A 17,317-nucleotide genomic window follows, 5' to 3' on the forward strand; every position below is an offset into this window, starting at 1 on the left:
ACGAGAGGGTTTTTCCTCCAGGCCAAGAAGCCTGCATTCACCGCAATCTCTTGTTCTCACCGCACACCATGAGCTCGCATAGCGCGCACATCGTAGCAAGGGAAACCCCCCCTCCCCCTCCTTGCCAAAAAAAAAAAAAAAGTACTAGTGCAAATAGAACTGGCCGCTTCCGCCAAGCCGTATAGCCGTGTACATGTAATGACTCTCCTCATTCGTCTGTCCACGCATGCGACAAAAAAAAAGAAAGATCCCAAGGACGCGTTCCTGACATCCCCGCAAAAACCCGCCGTTCACAGGTCGCCACGAACGGGACCCCTGCCGACGGGGCATCGGCATGGGAGCCCGACCAGGCACAATGGAACACGCCTCTCACACACGCACGCAGATAGACGCCGCGCGCACGCTCACGCATACTAGTCACGCCCCAGCAGTCGGTAAACGTATTGATGAAAACTTGGTCAATTCCCATTGGTATCCTACATCAAAATGCCATGCCTGATCCGTCGCTATGCATATGCTGAAATGCGAAACTAAAAGAAAAAAAAAATTGAGCCCTCGCGGGCGGTGACATGTGCGCATGCTGTTCGTGGTCCAATGAACACCGGGAATAACAAAGGGGGTCCTGGCCATGAGAAAAAAAACCCGAAATCGTCATATGTGTGGGTAGCGCGTGCTTCTTGGTGTCGTTCATGTTGCACCGCTTTGGTTTTGGTACTGCCCTGCCATGTGTTGCCCTTTCGTAGGGCCATGCGGCCGCCGGCCTTGTGGATTGCTCCGCCCGGCGCCCGGCAAAAGAAAATCTTGTCTGGATGGTGCTTTGTGCTTTGTGCTTTTGTGTTGTGCCTGGCTGTCCGAGGCCGTCGCCCAAATGCCCTCAAGGCGTTGACGGATGCCATTACCAAAGTCTGAAGTAACAGCCAATCCGCAGGGTCCGCTGATCCGTTCTTTCCAGAATGGACGCGAACCGGGATGCCCTCGTCGACAGTCCACCGGGGGGGGATTGGACCCGTGCTGTGTGTTGACCAATGGCCTCCAGTCATGTCCTTTCGGCGACATCGGAAAAGGCAGGAGAACTGCTGCTCGGCTCCACTACACACTCGCCGTAGCTGGGAGTGAGCGAGTTTCTGGTACTGCCAATCTGGGGAGCCTTGTCGAATGACGACGGTGTCGGGAGTCGTCTGCGCGGCGGCAATACTGTCCCCACCACGCCGCCCAGAAATTGCTTTCCTGATTTCTCCTCGGCGACCTCCGATTGCACCGCATCGTCAGAGAGCCCCGCTTCAATGGCTGGCACCCTCAATCTGCTGCCTTCGGTGACCGAACCGCGCTCGCTTCCTGCTTTCGAATGCGAGTTTCGTGGCCAAGCCTAGCAACTCGGCGAAATCGGTGCGCGGCACTGTATACTGGCGTCGTTGCGCAGTCCAGTGGCTGGCAATGCTTGCACATGTCGCGTGGCCATCACTTGGCGGGCCACCGGGTGCTGTTCTGTGTGATGTAATCTCGTGGCGACCTGACTCGTGTGCCGCTCACTGTGAGACCGACACCCAGCGCGCTGGCACACCATCTGCACCTACTGCGTAGGCTCGCGCAACCGCCTTGCGAGGGGGCAATGTCCAACGCGCTCGGCCTGGCCGTTGATCATCGAGTTTGCCGGCCTTGCGCATCGCCATTTCCATGACAGCAATGCGGATGAAATTGGAGTTCTCACGTGTCTCGCGCTGTCGCATACCCCCGGGGGGATAGGAAAATGCCGTCTGCTGGGGCGATTGCGCCGGGGGTTGGTACGGGGCTGCCTGTGACGGAGAGGGCGAAGTAATGGGGTAGACGATGCGAGTCGACGAGAGTGACGCGCTACGAGATCGCTGTACCTTGTACGTTTGCATCTGGATGGATGCAGTATAGGTCCTCGTAGGCGAGAGAGCGGCGGGATGCGTTTCGAGCCGGGCGCTCGTCGTGGGGTTGAGATAGCGACGGAGAGCAGCCGACGGCTCCTCCTCCAGGACTGGAGGGCGGCGCTCATCGGTATAAGGAACCTTAGGATCGATGGTCAGAATCGAGCGAGTGAGGAAGTCATCCGGAGGAATGGACGATAGGTTGAGGGCCGAGATAGACCTGGCCGCCGATTTCAAGGCACGAAGGGATGCAGTGAGGTTGGACTTGAAAGCCGACTTGAGGGGGCGTAGAGGAAAGGCAAAGTCCGAAAAGGACAGCTCAGACCGGCAGTCCTCACTATCCTGTGGCTCTGCAAGCTCGTCGTAGTCTAGGGAATCTGACGAGTCCTCGTCGGACATGGATAGAGGGTGATCCTCGCACATGCCACACGGCGAGGAAACAGGCTCGAGAGATCGCCTGGGTTGCTGCGAACGTTTCCTGCGCACGCGCATTGTGGAGTGAAAGGGGGTCTCAATGGACGACACTCCGTCAGTCGCAAAAGAGTCGCCTAGAGAAGGGATCGAGTCCATCGAGATTGTCCTGGTCGAGAAGGCAGAGCCCACGCCGCTGCCACTGAGAATCGACATGCTTTCGTCGTCGCACATGTCCTCAGGAGGAGACAAGAGGAGATCCATGGGGCTCCGGTCAAGAGTCAGACTGAGCTCCTTCTCGGAGACCTGCTGACGTTCGATAATGGCCTCGAGTGTCAGAGACTGGTCCTTCGAGATTCGCCTTGACCTCCGCTGCCGAGGACGAGGGATATCGGTGACAGCCAGCAGAGCGGCCATGGCGGCGGGAATAGAGTCAGGATCGTGGACGTCCCGCGGACGTGTCGCCTTTCTCTGACCATGATGACGGTGATTCCGGGAAGATAAACCCTTGGTCTTCGAAGCAGGGATTTGAACGGGACTGGTGGGTGTCGTGGGCCTCGTGCTCAGGCTGGTGGTTGTCCGGGGCGGGCTCGAAGGCGAGAGCCTCGTTGTCTCGTGGGTAGACTTGCGTTTCGACATGACGTGTGGGGCGCTGTGTTCAGTGGCAGGGATGGGCTCGACGGTAACGGTAACGTCCTGAGCATACTTTCTCTGCTGCGAGGAAGAGGAGGCTGCAGGCGAGCTGGGAAAGAAAATGTCGGAGTTGTGTGGTTTGCGGTGGGAAAGAATGATGGCAGGAGGGCTCGAAGCTGGGGAGGGAGAAATCGGGGGCGAGGGGAGGTTGTGTTGTAGGCGTTTGGTGGGTGTATGAAGTGGCTGTGGGTGTTGCTTGGAGTAAAGGAAACTCCTCGGGGACATCATGCTGACTGACTCGATAACCCTGGCCCCGGGCGGAAGGGCGGGGGCATGCCGGACAAGGATGGGACAGGGCCTAAGGCTAAGGCAGAGCGGGACGCGTTTGCGCCAAATAGGGGACCTTCTCTTCTGGCTCTGGATGTTCCGGGGGCTCGTATACCGCTGATGCAGCGCGACACTTGGGCCCAGGGGCGTTTGGATCTAGGGGAGGGGGGTTTCCGTAACGTAACGGCTGTTCAAAGGCAGCAAATCAGGGTCGCCCGAAATGAACCGGTTTGTGCAGTCGCTGATCCCACGATTGTTCCTACAGGACCAGACGGGACAACAGCAGCTCTGCTAACGACTATGACGCAGGGCCGCTGGTGGTGCTCGTCAATGAAGGTTCGGGAGCTCGACGGAAGCAGAAAGTTGTAGTGTGACCGTTGTTGGGAGATGAAGCGCAAGTCGTCGAGCACTGCGATTTTCCCCCGAGCCGAACGGGGCTTCTCGAAGCTGGCGTTTGGTGGATTCTGAATGGAAGGGATTCGATCAGCGAGGTGCAAAGTGGCAGAAGGAGATTGGCAGATCAAAGGGGAAGAGAGTGGTTGGGTGGCAGGTTTGGACGTCGATGCATTTGCGACGCGGGCCAGGGACGCACCTTGTACAATTGGACCCCTAAGCAATGCATGCCACAGCGGTCAAACTGGCACGACGCGGGCTGGGATCTGATCGCTGGGGGGAGGGGTCGGGTGTCATGTACGGGCGGGTCAGCCCAGTGAGCGTGGTGGGGGGTGGCTCGATAGACGGTCGGAAACTATGGTCACGAGGCCTATGTGCCAGGCAGAATTGCTTTGATGCCTGGTGAAGTGACTTTTCGATGGCCGGGCAGGGAAGGGCAGGAAGCGAAGAAGGACAAAAAGAAGAGACGGACGAAAGCGGTGCTTTGGTGTGGCAGCGTCTTCAGGTATATCTCGTCTCAGGGCGGGCGGTTTATCTCGTCGACTCGGAAGCACCAATCTCGTATCGGAACAAGACAGGGCAGGGCCCAACTCAGTTGAGCGTGCAAGATAAGGGAAACGACGGGAAGCTGCTGTGCTCTGAGGACTCTTTCCAGTCCAAGCGGACAGCCAGCCCACTGCAACCTGGGGAAATACCACCCCACCTCTGTGCCTGCCTGCTTTGCCAGCCCATCTCCGGACGGCAGTCGCGGGATGTCGACAAAAATGGAAGGATAGAAACCCGTCATACCTGCCCAATGTGGTGTCTGCTCCAATGAACAGCGCTGATAAGCATTTGCGAGGTCGATGGCCCCAGCCAACCGTACTTGCCAGACACTTCCTAGCACACGTGCTACCCACAGCACTAGAAAGCCAATTCTTATCTTCAGTTTGGAAAGTGCCCTCTGACTGGCTGGTCACCCCCCCCCCCCTTCTTCCAATGTTTTGGCCGTTTCCAGTGCTCATGCACTGGTCACTGGACATGGTGGTCAGTCTGTCGGCTCCGGCATCAAACACAGAAGGGCATGCACACGACACAAGCATCGGGGGAACGGCCATCGGCCCCTTCGGACATCTCCTGCTGTGCTGCCTACACGTCTCACGCTCACAGATCAGGCCCCTGGGTGGCGTGAGATGCCCCTTATCAGCGGCCAAACATCAACCTTTGCCACGCAACCCTGCGTCAGCTCGGCTCAGCTCAGCATCCCTTCATGCCCGAAATGTCGCCAATGAGCGACCCAGACGGACAGCCACGAAAAGGTTGGGGAGTGAGGCAGATGCGCAGCATGTCAGTCGCCCGAAACTAGCGGACGGAACGCCCAGCGCAGCGCCCCCCCCGCGTGACCCCAGCTGCGACTGTTGAAGGCTCTTGGCTTCCAGACCACCCCATCAAAATTTATGGATCTCGCTGCCTGTCAAGCCTGCTTCCGTTGCTTGCTTGTTGTGTGGTCCTGTTCGTCCGTGTGGGGGCTACTAGTCATGTCTCACGCTCAGCAGTAGGTAGATGGGCATCGTGGGGTGGGGGAGGGCGATTTCGGGCCCTCCCAACGCCAAGCTGAAGCGACGAGCACAAAGTCCAAACCTAAATAACGCTCGGTCGCTGTCACAGAGGCGGCCGAACAAGAAGGAGAAGGAATTGCACCTAGTTGTAGTATTTGGACCAGTCAAGAGGCACGCAAGGGAAGTACCTCATCCGCCTTTCCAACGCCGTCGCCAACGGTACCGGGGGCTGAGAATAAGGAACTCATTTTGTCCTCCTAACTAGTCTTCTCTCAGAGGCTGCCCATGGCCGCCTTGGTCGACCTGGATCTTCCACTGACCACACCACAACCCTTCTCCTGCTGCCGAATCGAAGCCAACATATTTGAGGGGCCAACACCCCGCAAGTAATGAAGAGGGCCGAGATCATCAGCAGCCATTAGTTGATTGACAGTGGAATCTTGGGCCTGCCCCTCAACCGCCCAAAATAGTTGGCTAGCGATCTGGTCAGGATGGTCAGGGCCACAACTCCAATGCCACCCTCATTCGACCAGTCAGGGCACACGAACGACACGGGCGCCCAGCCCGTTCCCAGCAAAGGGCAATCAGTTCTGGACACCCTTCGTCATTCAGCGTCGAAACAAATCCAAGCTCGCGGCACCACTGATGGGATCTCGATGTCACCCCCGATCAGGTCGAACCGTCGTCCGTCTGCCTCGCGGAACTGCTCGTCTCACGTTCTCAACGACTGTAAATAAACAGGTGGTGCTCCCCTTTTGCCCGGTGATGAGCACTTCCTCATTCGCCGATGTCAAGATGACATTCTTGGCCTCACTCGAATATAGTACCGCTTCGCCAGCCGGGTCAACAAAAGTGCTGTCTTGCGTAGTGAGTGTATCTTTGTCCATCCCACCCTCCTTGATGCAGGTGCCCTCTTTTCGCAACCTCTTATCCACTTGCCTTGATTCGCTCGTCGCCTGGCTGCCCTGGGTGTACGACGTCGTTGCCCTCCCACTGCGTCATCCACTCAGTTGAGTCTCCTTCCCAAGCTTGCGATTTCAGGTGTGGAGGGGTGGGTTCGATTTTTGCGGGGTACCAGGGTGTGTGTGGATTCTGTGAAAGACTCCAATTCCCATGGAGAGGGACCTTCATCCAGCGTTGGCACCAGCGCTGACGGCCATCGTGAGGACTGGGAACAGCAACTCATGCGCACTGTCGTCATGTCATGCTTCCGACGAAATGCTCAAGGCTCCATGCACCTTTGACGCAGTGCATCCGCTCGTGGTCATGATTCAGTATGGGCACCCACGATGTCTTGTGCCATAGACGCATCCAGAATTTTGGTTATGGGGCCTTCCATGCTGGTCAGCAGACTATGACGTCCGCGGGGTCGGACTCAGGTCCAGACCGTGGCGAGGCTGGTTCGTGTGTTTCCTGGCGCGAATGGGCCCAACCGCACAACCATCCCCGGGCAGGCAAGGTAAAGGCATCGAGCTGAGCAGTGCCTGACGTTAGCCAATTGAACAGGTCGATGTCGTGCCGTTGTTGCCTTGGACCGACCAGTGGAATCTCTGGAGGCTGCACGTTAAGGAACGTCATGGGACCATCGACCACAGAGATCGATAGACGAAGTAATAATGCTGCATGTCAATAGACTTCACGACACTGATCTCAACGCAGTCCTGTGGTTTCTGTCACTGCCGTGCGGCTTTTCGGCACGTAGTTCGAGGCCTCGACCTGGCGAAGACATCACTGGGCAGAATTACCTGCCCAGCTAGCTTCAGTAGCACCAAGAATAGGCGCAGGAACAGCAATAGCATGGGATTTTTTTATCTAAGTCTCGTCATTCATTCCGTGTGTTTCCCCCAACGCCAGACCATGCTGCCAGCGTTTTGTTCTAGCGCAAAACCCTGGTCTTCGTCACAAGCAAAGCAGGCCCCACATTGTGCTTAATGAGAGTCGACACCAGTAGCACCGGCATCAGCACCGGCCGACGACGATGTGCCGAGTCCGTTGAACAGCTTCTCTTTAACCTCGCCCGCCATGAGCCCCGTCCGTTCCTGCGAAGATACCGAGCTGCAGTCCCTGACGAGCTTCTCCATCACGACATCGACACGCTTGCTCGACCCCGGTGTGCCGCCTAGGTTCATCGTCGCCGCGCCGCCCTGCGCGATGCGGCTCTGGCGTGAGAGCTGCGTTGTCGCCTCGCCAATCTTGGAGGCCAGGTCGAGCATCTGCTTGTTTCCATAGTCGCGGTTCGTGAAGAGCGGGCTTTGGCTGATCGTCTGCACCCAGTACTTGTGCCACAGCAGCTCGAGGAGATGCGTGTCGAGAGTGCTCTTGTAGTGGGAAATTTCAAGGCTGTAGTACTTACTCGCATGGGCGCCGAATTCGGCGGCTTTGGCGAGCGGAACGGCTTGGAAACCGTCAGAGGTCGTGGCGCCGCTGCCACCGCTGTCGTCGGTGGATTCCTTTCCGGGCGCCATACCAGAAGGCGGGTGCGGGAAGGTGCGGAAGGCGCCTATCTCGACCTTGCCGGCGCTGATGGTGCGGTCAGGGTCAATAACGACGGCCAAGAAGGGGTCCTGGAATTGCTGATGCGTTGTCTGGGTCATGACGTCGATGCCTGACAGCCAGCAGCCGTAGCCTGGGTGCGAGTGGTACCAGCCGACTACGTTTTCCATGCGGCCCTGTCGGCGGCAGGCGTCGGTGTACTCGACCATGTATTCGTCAGCATCTGCGTGGGCGTTGACACGTGTCTCGGTGCCTTCTACGGGCAGTCGGAAAGCGTCTGTGACGATAAAGGCGTCGCCGTTGATGTAGCCCTGCATGAGGCCCATGATCTCGAGGGACCCGCCGGAGCGGGCATGCATGACCATCTTAATGAGGGCGGTCGCGCTGATGCGGACACGCTTGAAATGTTGTGGATTCTGCGCCCAAGCGCGGGCAGACATGGCCTCCTTGTTTGCAGCTTCGTCAAATGCATACAGGGCATCTCGCTTGGGGTCGACGAGTTCAATATTGTTATCGAGCTCTATGGAGAGGTCAGCTTGGTCACCAGGATGTATGTAGGGCAGCAGGAGGTTCGGCAGAAAGGTCGAGATACATACCCCAGCACGCCAGGGGCGGCGTTGCTTTGGACGCCATCTTGACTTCTGGCGTGTTGAGTGCAGACGCAAGGCGTTCGTCTGCTGCTTCGCCCAAGTTGGGAGGAGGCGAAGTTGAAGCTGTGGTGAGCTTCATCGTCGTTACCCCACCACGGCAGGCCAACGAAGTGGGTCCGGACGTCTGACTTATCGTTATCGATAATGGAGCTCGCTGCCTAGACGCGCCTCTCCCAACACCAGTCCTCTTTGCACCTTGCAGCAATAGCCACTTCCGCAAAAAAAGAAAAAGAGAAAAAAAAAACAGAAAGAAGGAACAGCGTCTGTATATTCGAGCCTTGCCTCTTGTTCACTAACCGGTAGTTGAGAAGGTCGCCTGAGCTGTGAAGTAGCTCTTGTCCAGAATGGACATCTGCCTTAGCCAACAGCTGTCCTCGATGGATCAACGCAGCAGCGATGTTTCCAGTTTTTCTCTTTTGTTGGACTCTCGCAGTCATTCATTTGAATGTCGGTCTTCACATGGAACCAGTCTAAGCGCCACTACTGATACAGCTGTGATTGTGACGCCAACACGGTCTCGAAGAGTAGGAGATCCGCATCGTATCGAGACCTGATTGCATTACTTGTCTCACGGATGTCACATCGGTCAAGATGTCAATCACAGGCTGCCACATCCATGGCTCGGCCACGTGTGGTCGACATGTCGTATGTGTCTAATCGCACACAAACGCAGGCTTCATGTGCTCCCTATACCAACCCAGGTCGAACCACCCATCCGTCAACTCCTCACTGTCCGCATGGCCGGCCCAGCAGAACACTTTGCTGTTCTTCAGTGCCGTCCCTTCGCCTTCCAAAATTACCTCGCAGGAACACAATGTGTAGGCTTCGGTCTCGTACTCCTGCAGCCGCGCGAGCTGTTTCGGCGAACGGCACTCCCACACCACGCCAGCCACCACAACGTCCCCTCCTTGTCCAAGCGTCGTCTGCGGTACGATTACAGGGTGTGTATCGTACATCCGTACCCGCCATCCTCGAATGTACCCGGAATGGAGTGTTGGCCTGCGCGCGACGCCGACAACCGCTTGCAGCACATCTGTATCCATCAGGGGCCCGTAAAGGAACACGTGAAATGGAAAGGATGGCGTCTCGAGGTTTGAGTCTGTGACCCGAGAAGTATAGTCTGTGAGTTGCCGTGGTAGCTTGCCGCTAGCGCTGTCCCCAGGATCCGTGTGTGGTTCCTGCGGCTCTCGGAGTCGTGGAGTAGATGCGGTTGGGCATGTCGTTGATAGCTCGTCGCCAATTGCCCTGGCAGGCCCCGAGCCGCGAGCGCTAGCATCTGCGCCATATAGATCACTCATGATGGTTTGGGCTGATGGCACGAGCGAACGAGCGGCACAGGACGTGCTCCTGTGCGGGGCGCGAAGCTTTCAAACATCTCATTTTCTCGGTCATCAACCGCTGCGAAATACGAAGCAGAGCACGCGGCATGTTCGTCACCTCCGCCGGCGGAGAAGGGGGCGCGGCGCTTGGAGGCGTAACCGTGGCCTTGGCAGCCTCTAGTCGTATCCCATCACGGGGGGTTCCTGTTAGAGTGTTGGTTTCCAGGCACCAGCTTAGAGTGGTGGGTTCAAGACTCTGCATGGTCGGCAATCTTCATAGCCATTAGGTCTGCCTTGCATAACATCCGAAGACTGCCTAGTTCACTAGGCTTCACCTCGAATATTTTCAGCTGTGAGTAACTAATTTGAAATTAATCAAGAGGTGCTAGCGCCACTCATTGCCACGACAGGGTGACCTAAATCAGCAGCAACGGAGCGTATTCAATTCCGCATAGCATTCGAGTGCCCCATTTCTCCGTTTACCGGAAATCTCAGTCCTCAAGCTCGTAACTCTTCTGGAACGCCTCCAGGTCAAACTTTCCGTCCCGCAGCTGTTCCTGGTTCCCGACAAATACGAAAACCCGTCCACTTTTGCCAATCTTGTCCTCGTCGGGGCTCGAAAAGGTGCAGTCCCGCGCCTCGTAATTGTTCGTCTCATAGGCCTGCAGCCGCGCCACCGTACCGGGGTTCGCCGCCTCGTCGATCCAGACCTTGCCCTGGACGACCCCGGTGGGGTCCGGAACGATTGCCGGGTACATGCTCCACAGCTTCGCAGTGTAGCCTCGTAAGGTGGCATCATGAAGGATAATAGGGCGATTGGTGCCCGTAACAATTCCAAGAATGACAGGGTCCATGAGAGAGCCGTAGAAGAAGTAGGTGTGCTCCAGGCAAGGGGCAATGGTAGGGGGAGTCGATGGGGGAGTGGTGCTGGACACAGTGGTTGCCATGGCGCTCATGTCAATCGGTGATCTTTAAAGTCAAGTCGTTCTTGGTCCAAGTCCTAGTTGGGTTGTAGCTATCCTGGGAAATGCCACTTTGGAATGGGATCCTACGACGGTCTTCTCTCTCTTATAGACGCACCGAGGTGCTTCAATGAAGCTGGTGTACAGTGGTTCTGTTGGATGCTTCTTGGCATGAACTGAAAAAATGTTTGCTCTTCTGACTAAATTCAACATGTTGCCTTTCAGAGACAACTGAGAAGATACCAGTGTTGCACCTTTGTTGCTTGCCCAACAATGCGAACTTGCAATAGGCTTGACGCGAAGTTGCGCAGGAATTCAACCGCTTCTTTACCATCATGATTGTGGCAAGCGGCCGTTACTGTTGTTTGTTGATGAACAAAGGTTGTCATGTTGTCTCCAAACCAGAATCAAACGTCCAACACCAAATATGTCTCCTCCTCAGCTCCCGCTACTTTCTATTCGAGGCGTCAACCGTCCCGTTTTTGGCGGGAGCTCTGACAGCCTACGATGTCTTCGCTGGGCTCACCATGATTGATATTTTTTACTTTCACCCGCCATTCTCTACTACTACACCTTGATTGACAGACTGAATAGTCAACAAATAGCGACACTAAATTCCATGCAGGTCACAATCAGACCAGTACAGCGGTGGAACTTCCTTCCGTCCGCCTCTTCCACCAAAATTGAAGGCCAGGAAAATCTCGTGACTCTCTATCAGGACCCCTGCGGAGCCACCAAGGGCCTGCCAAGCTAAGGGGCTAGCTAGGGGCTAAGGGTTACGAGAGAACGTATATATAGGCTACGGAGGGCCCCCCTAAGCTACGGAGGGCCAGAATTCAGATATATTCCTATCCTATACCTATATTCTATCTATCTGCGGACCCTGCGGAAGACCCCTTCACTCTGCTCTAAACAACGCTCTAACACTCTCAGCCGTGCTGCAGCCACATCTAAGATACTAGTGGCAAGCTCGCTAGTTGCGATCGGAGTTTTCACATTGGTTCTGGTCCGCTGGACGTAAATTCTTCTGATTGATGTTGTTGTTGTTGTTTAGATAGAAGCGGCCAATTGAACGAATCCTCGAAGCCTCATGTCGAACTAGTGAGAACAAACATTACGCTAGCGGTTTAGATACTTCACAACAAGGTGGTGATTACGACATCAATCATGGCTCGTAGGCAGCATGGCGATGCCATAGACTCGATGACATGAGCCTTGACGACTGTCCAAGACAGACTCTGTCCATGTGATGATGGCTCATTTAAATCAAGTGTAGGGTGCAAGCGAGCAACATGTGATCCCACTCGGCAAAGCTTTTTTACCCCCAGATGGCCATTGAGGTCTAGCGATGGCTGACTATGGAGAAAGTGTGCCATGAAGTTTATCTCAAGGACCCTCATGGAAGCCTCAAGCCACCACGTGGCAGAGAAGTTCACCAAGGTCTCTGCTCAGCTCTCGCATTTTGACCGTTCGAAAATTGCATCGCAACCCCCACGATTTCTCAGTCTGTCACGAGTTGCTTCTTATGGTTTGAGACTGTCGTAGATTAGGAGCATGAACGACTCAAAACTCTGTTGCTGCATCGGCACCGCATGGTCACGAAGGTCAGAACACTCCATGTCAAGAGCGACATCAACACAGGTGTCACATAACTGTCAGATCTGTGCCGTGGAACCTTCAACACGCCACACAGGTGGCTGCTGATGGCAGGTAGTGCTCCCATGCCAGAATCGCATGGCTCATCACAAGCAAGACAAACATACCTGTATGTCCCGATTCTCGTAAACACCATATATATACTGTTATGGCTTCTGCAGACTTTGAGTCTGTATTCGGGCCATTTGGCTGTCGCGTATTTTTTATGTCGAAGCTTGAAGACCTCCAGACAACAAACAAGTCGATGCCCTTTCGCCACTGATAACATTCATCTGCCGGCCTTTGAAATTGGTTGAATATTTTGCCAGACCTGCCATCATGGGTCTCTGGACACAGATCGCTCCGTATCTTTCGGCGCAGCCAGCACTCGAGATGGCCGATGTCGACAAGGTTGATCTGAATGATAGGGAATTCGAGAAACGGGTCATCAGGAAACAAGACATGTATCTGCTCCCGTGGATGTGTATAACATATCTCCTCTGTCAGTCTTGTTCCGGGGGACCATTGGTTTAAGTCTTGCTAACAGTCTCAGGCTACCTTAATCGTATCAGCCTGGGAAATGCTCGGACTCTGAATGACAACCGACCGGAGGACAACATTCTCAAACAGCTGGAACTTTCAGGATCGCGGTACAGCATCGTGATTGCTGTTTTCTTCGTACCCTATGTCATTTTCGAGTTTCCAGGCACTCTGCTAATGAGGCACTTCTCGCCGAGCAAGTGGATCGCTCGAATCGTCATCTCAGTCGGACTGGTAGCCATGAGCACATCGGCCGTCTCCAACTTCTCGACACTCTTGCTGGCCCGGTTCTTCTCGGGGGCCGCGGAAGCGGGCTTCTCTTCTGCAGTCATGATGCATCTTTGCTTCTGGTACAAGCCGGAAGAACGGGCGACCCGAATGGCCATCTTTGCCTCGAGCGTGGCCCTAGCCTGCGCTTTCGGAGGACTCATCGCTTCTGGTATTTCTTTCCTGAATGGCTTCGGCAGCTTGTCCGGTTGGCAGTGGCTTTTCATTCTGGAAGGCACACCTGGCGTTCTCGTCGGACTAGCAGCCTGGTTCTTGTTGCCAGATTATCCCCAGACAGCGTCATGGCTGACGCCCGAGGAGAGGACGTTCGCCGTTCAGCGTCTCGGTCCATGCGCGCCTACCATGGGCGACACCACCTGGGACCGCGAGACGGTCAAAAAAACTCTGATCGACCCTGTGTTCTGGCTCTACTCTATACAGTACTTTCTCATGACGAACGCGCTCAACGCCTTTGGGTACTTTGCTCCATCGATCGTGGCGAATTTGGGATTCTCCGGGAGCGCAGGCCAGCTCATGACCGTGCCTCCCAACCTGTTCGCGCTCTTGGTGGTTGTCGGAGCTTGCATTCACAGCGACAGAACCCAAGAGCGGTCCAAACATATAGTGTGTGCCCTGGTGTTTGTGGCTACTGGATACTTGGTACTGGCGTCAGTCAAGAACTGGGCCGTACGGTATGCGGCTGTGTGTATCATCGCCTGTACTAACGCTGCTGTTCTGCCATTTATTGCGGTAAGCGTGCTTTCTTGTTTGCGTCAGGCCCTCAGATGACTGACGAGTACCCCAGCATCGAACGGCTACTGTCAAGGGCTCTACGGCAACCGCGGTTGCGACAGGCGGTATGGTCGCCATTTCCAACTGCGCCGGCATCTCGGCGCCATTTCTGTTCCCGGCCTGGTCAGCTCCAATGTACAGCATGGGAAACTGGACGATATTCTCTTTCCTGGTCGTGTCGATTTTGACGACCCTGTACGCGTGGTATCTTTTGGGCAGCCACAGCGGATACAGGCCAAGTATCTCTGCTCACTGCGTGGGTGAGAGTGGCGAGGACTTGAACGCCGAAGGAAATACGCGACAGAGAATCGAGAGCCTTGGTTCGGGTAAATCATCCATGTCAGACCAGGTGCTTGGAATTTCAGCCCTCGGGTCAGAGGCTGAAAGACGCATGCGAACACGGCAGAGAAGGCAGTTTGATTGGTTCAATTGGCCTGAGATTGGTCGATTCAGGTATCGGATAGCTATAGCTGCAAGGCGGCACGGCTTCAACGAGATGAGGAGCTGGAAGAAAGATCTGCCTGGCGCCTGACACATCGAGATTCAGTGCAACCTCGCGAGAGAGTTTCAGTGACTTTTTTTTGGCGTAAGGTAGCTTGCTTTCCTGAAATATGAGCCAAACTTTCACGAGATGAAACTGTTCGTCGAATGCGTGGCTCATCATCACGTTACTATGTGCGGTCGGCGTATTACTTCTAGCTTCTATCTATTCCTCATCTTCAAAGGTGACCGAGTTGACCATGGCCCAATTCCTGATGTCGTCAAAGTTGCGGCAGACATGCAACGTGCTGAAGTCTGGCCAGTGGCCTTCCACTGGCAAATCCGGATAGTTTTTGAACGTGAAGATGCCAATGTCACTCTGGCACATCAAATTGAGCCTCAATGCCTCCAGGCAGTGGTCTATGTCAAGTCAGCCTGGGCCATTTCTTGCCGAGATAGCGTCGCCGTTGGGACTTACCGACATGCCCACGAAGGTCCTCCGGATCAGTGGCAACGTCACCACCGACCTCCTCCTGTGAGTAGTATTCGCTCCACGTGGCCATACGGAGGAGATTCAGGCAGTGTAGTTGGTGGAAGACCTCGATGCCCACACGGTAGCCCTCCTCGCCAGTAGTGGGATGTTTCCACTTGATGGACGAAGGGTCGAGGCCGAGACGTTCTAGCTGAGCCTGCGAGATCATCTGGTCGCCCACTGCGATCCGTCAGCAACGAAGCTCGACCCCCCAAAGAGCATTGGGGTTGCATACCATTGTTGGTTATGTGATCCCACGCCCGGTCGACCTCCTTGCCGTATCCGACATAGGGAGACCAGTCCATGATGGGTGTGAGGTTATACCGCTCCGTGTGGTAGTTGACGACCTCCGCGGCAGGAGCTTCGAGTGGTCAGAAAAGGCGCAGCTCCGATACGTCTCCTCCTGCACGACTCACAATAGGAAGAATACTTCTTGGTGAAAAAGACATCTTGATCAGCATGGCGAATTCGGTATGCCTGCACCAGTGATACCAGCGACATGGATAAGAGTACGCCGTGGGCCAGCCACTGCCAATTCTGTTGTACGGACTTGAACCAGCTTCGCGGCCGCTCTTCATACCAGCTCATGCGCTTCCATTCCCGCTTTCCATCGGACACGCTCTCTGCCAGAGTCTCTGTGAGGCTTTCTTCATCCTCCTCTGGAATTCTCGACTCGTACGTCTTGCTCGACATGATGACCAGCTTCGAAATGGCTCAAAGACGCTTGGAAATAAGGGCACGCCAGGTGCTGAAAAGAAGTGAACCCGTGGTACAAAAGAGAAAGGCTTGGAAGAAGCGACAAGCAGACGAAACGGAGAAGAGTTGAAAAGTCTCGCTAGGCACAGCCAAAGGCTGGGGCGCTCGCTCCCGACAGAACCGCTCAGACTTCGTCAAGATGAGACGAGTACTGTGTACCCCCCCCCCCCCCCCCGGTCCCTACGTTAGGTGCACCTCAAAGCAAGGGCATCACAGCAGCACTTCGAAGCGGTAGCGAGCCTGCGCTAGACACGGCGGCCCAGCCCGGCCGGAAATAGTTGTCGCCCTCCAGTGTCCAGAGTCATCATTCGCCGGGTTGCAGTTCTACACTTGCACCCCCAGCAGTTTGATCGACTGCTGACGGTGCATTACGACACAGCAGGGCAATTCGAGGCGAGACAAGCTCCAAAAGAGAGATTCAAGCGAGTCAAAGGAACGCTACATGTCCAATCGCCAGCAGTCCGATGGCAATGCTTTGCGTGCGGCGCTTCCGCCCCCGGCTACGGGGGAGTCCGTTTTGAGGTTTCATTATAGATGCTGATGCAGTGGTGTCGTGTTTCAGTGTCCAAGTCGGGAGCGAAACAGGGGGTATGATTCACCCCCCCACAAGAAAGTTCACAGGGAAACCATGGGGGATCAACAACAGATGCGCCTTTGCCGGCGATCCAGTACCCCAGTGGTGATCCTCGATACAGAGGTCACGTGTTCCTGTCTTTTCGGCCTTCGAAACCTTGCCCGTGCCACACTCGCGGGCCATCGTCAAGTCTTGGCAACTGATCCGCACCAGGGGCCTCGCGGCTGAACGCCTCGAAACCTCGACAACGCTTCCTGGTGTAAAATTGTCCGCCGTCTGATCCGTGAAACCCCGACTGACGTGCCCCATGATGCGCGACCCATGCCGAGCGTAATCGCAACATTGGACATTCTCAGCGATTCGATGTCCTTTGTACGAGGCCTGAGGACGGGAATACGGCTGGATTGGAGGCCTTTTGGCACACGGCTGACACAATGGGGCATCTCTGGACCCAGTAGTAGACTGGACAGGCAACGTTTCTGACACCAGGGGCTGGGAGCTTCGTCCCAAGTTGGCTCAGGTACAGAGCCCAAGCGACGACGTCTGTAAGAGACAGGCCTGGAGAACCACGGGGCTCCCAGCCGCGCCCGTCCTTTGGATCACGGCCAGGCCGCAATATAAACTCTCTCAAACCTTCTCACCAGATTCGCAATCGGGGCTCTGTATCTCACACTCGCTCGACGCGATTTTTCTTCCATTCCTTCCTTGTCGTTTACTTTCTACGGTGTGTCATTCGCTGCCGGCCAGCCAAGCCCGATTCATCATCATGCACGCTCCCACCTTTAGCCATGTCTTGGTGGCCGCTATTCTTGCCGCCACTGGTGTCCAGTCCCTCAGCACTGGTGCGCCAGCAAACCAGCTTGCCAGGCGCATGGTTCGTCGACCCGTCTCGAACAAGTGGGAAGCGTAGCCGTTGCTGACGTTGACATCACACAGGCCCCCGTCGTTGCCCTGGTCATGCCAGCTTTTGCTATGACCACGGCTGTTGAGGAGCGCGAGGTGAGTTCCGAGCCGACTACACTCTGGACTCGGGAGCTGACTAGCTTTCCAGGCTAAAGAGCCACTTGCCGTGGAGGCCCGCCACCATCGCGGCAAGAAGACCAACGCTGCCGGCGGCGGTAAG

General features: G+C 55.6%; 6 protein-coding genes across 6 annotated transcripts; 2 read left to right on the forward strand and 4 right to left on the reverse strand.

Annotated features, from left to right (window-relative positions):
* Positions 1-1,280: 1,280 nt before the first annotated feature.
* D7B24_004542 (uncharacterized protein) lies at positions 1,281-2,942 on the reverse strand (the record flags this gene model as incomplete). The annotated part of the gene is made up of 2 exons (XM_028638710.1): positions 1,281-1,403; positions 1,575-2,942. 2 exons carry the CDS (start codon positions 2,940-2,942, stop codon positions 1,281-1,283), a joined length of 1,491 nt encoding a protein of 496 aa, XP_028490199.1.
* A 4,180-nt stretch (positions 2,943-7,122) lies between these two features.
* On the reverse strand, positions 7,123-8,416 carry RRI1 (COP9 signalosome catalytic subunit rri1; the record flags this gene model as incomplete). Its single annotated transcript, XM_028638711.1, has 2 exons — positions 7,123-8,207; positions 8,284-8,416. 2 exons carry the CDS (start codon positions 8,414-8,416, stop codon positions 7,123-7,125), a joined length of 1,218 nt encoding a protein of 405 aa, XP_028490200.1.
* Positions 8,417-10,147: 1,731 nt separating this feature from the next.
* On the reverse strand, positions 10,148-10,612 carry D7B24_004544 (uncharacterized protein; the record flags this gene model as incomplete). Its single annotated transcript, XM_028638712.1, has 1 exon — positions 10,148-10,612. The coding sequence occupies one exon, from the start codon at positions 10,610-10,612 to the stop codon at positions 10,148-10,150; it is 465 nt and encodes a 154-aa protein (XP_028490201.1).
* Positions 10,613-12,592: 1,980 nt separating this feature from the next.
* On the forward strand, positions 12,593-14,116 carry D7B24_004545 (uncharacterized protein; the record flags this gene model as incomplete). The annotated part of the gene is made up of 3 exons (XM_028638713.1): positions 12,593-12,755; positions 12,807-13,778; positions 13,866-14,116. The coding sequence occupies 3 exons, from the start codon at positions 12,593-12,595 to the stop codon at positions 14,114-14,116; spliced, it is 1,386 nt and encodes a 461-aa protein (XP_028490202.1).
* Positions 14,117-14,558: 442 nt separating this feature from the next.
* On the reverse strand, positions 14,559-15,557 carry D7B24_004546 (uncharacterized protein; the record flags this gene model as incomplete). Its single annotated transcript, XM_028638714.1, has 4 exons — positions 14,559-14,665; positions 14,811-15,044; positions 15,100-15,225; positions 15,281-15,557. The coding sequence occupies 4 exons, from the start codon at positions 15,555-15,557 to the stop codon at positions 14,559-14,561; spliced, it is 744 nt and encodes a 247-aa protein (XP_028490203.1).
* A 1,403-nt stretch (positions 15,558-16,960) lies between these two features.
* On the forward strand, positions 16,961-17,193 carry D7B24_004547 (uncharacterized protein; the record flags this gene model as incomplete). The annotated part of the gene is made up of 2 exons (XM_028638715.1): positions 16,961-17,068; positions 17,131-17,193. Coding segments are annotated over 2 exons (171 nt in total), but the record flags the coding sequence as incomplete, so codon positions are not given.
* Between the last annotated feature and the right edge of the window lie 124 nt (positions 17,194-17,317).

This window comes from Verticillium nonalfalfae, assembly GCF_003724135.2.
Source record: "Verticillium nonalfalfae strain VnAa140/NRRL 66861 chromosome Unknown scaffold_256, whole genome shotgun sequence".
Taxonomy (NCBI): Eukaryota; Fungi; Ascomycota; class Sordariomycetes; order Glomerellales; family Plectosphaerellaceae; genus Verticillium; species Verticillium nonalfalfae.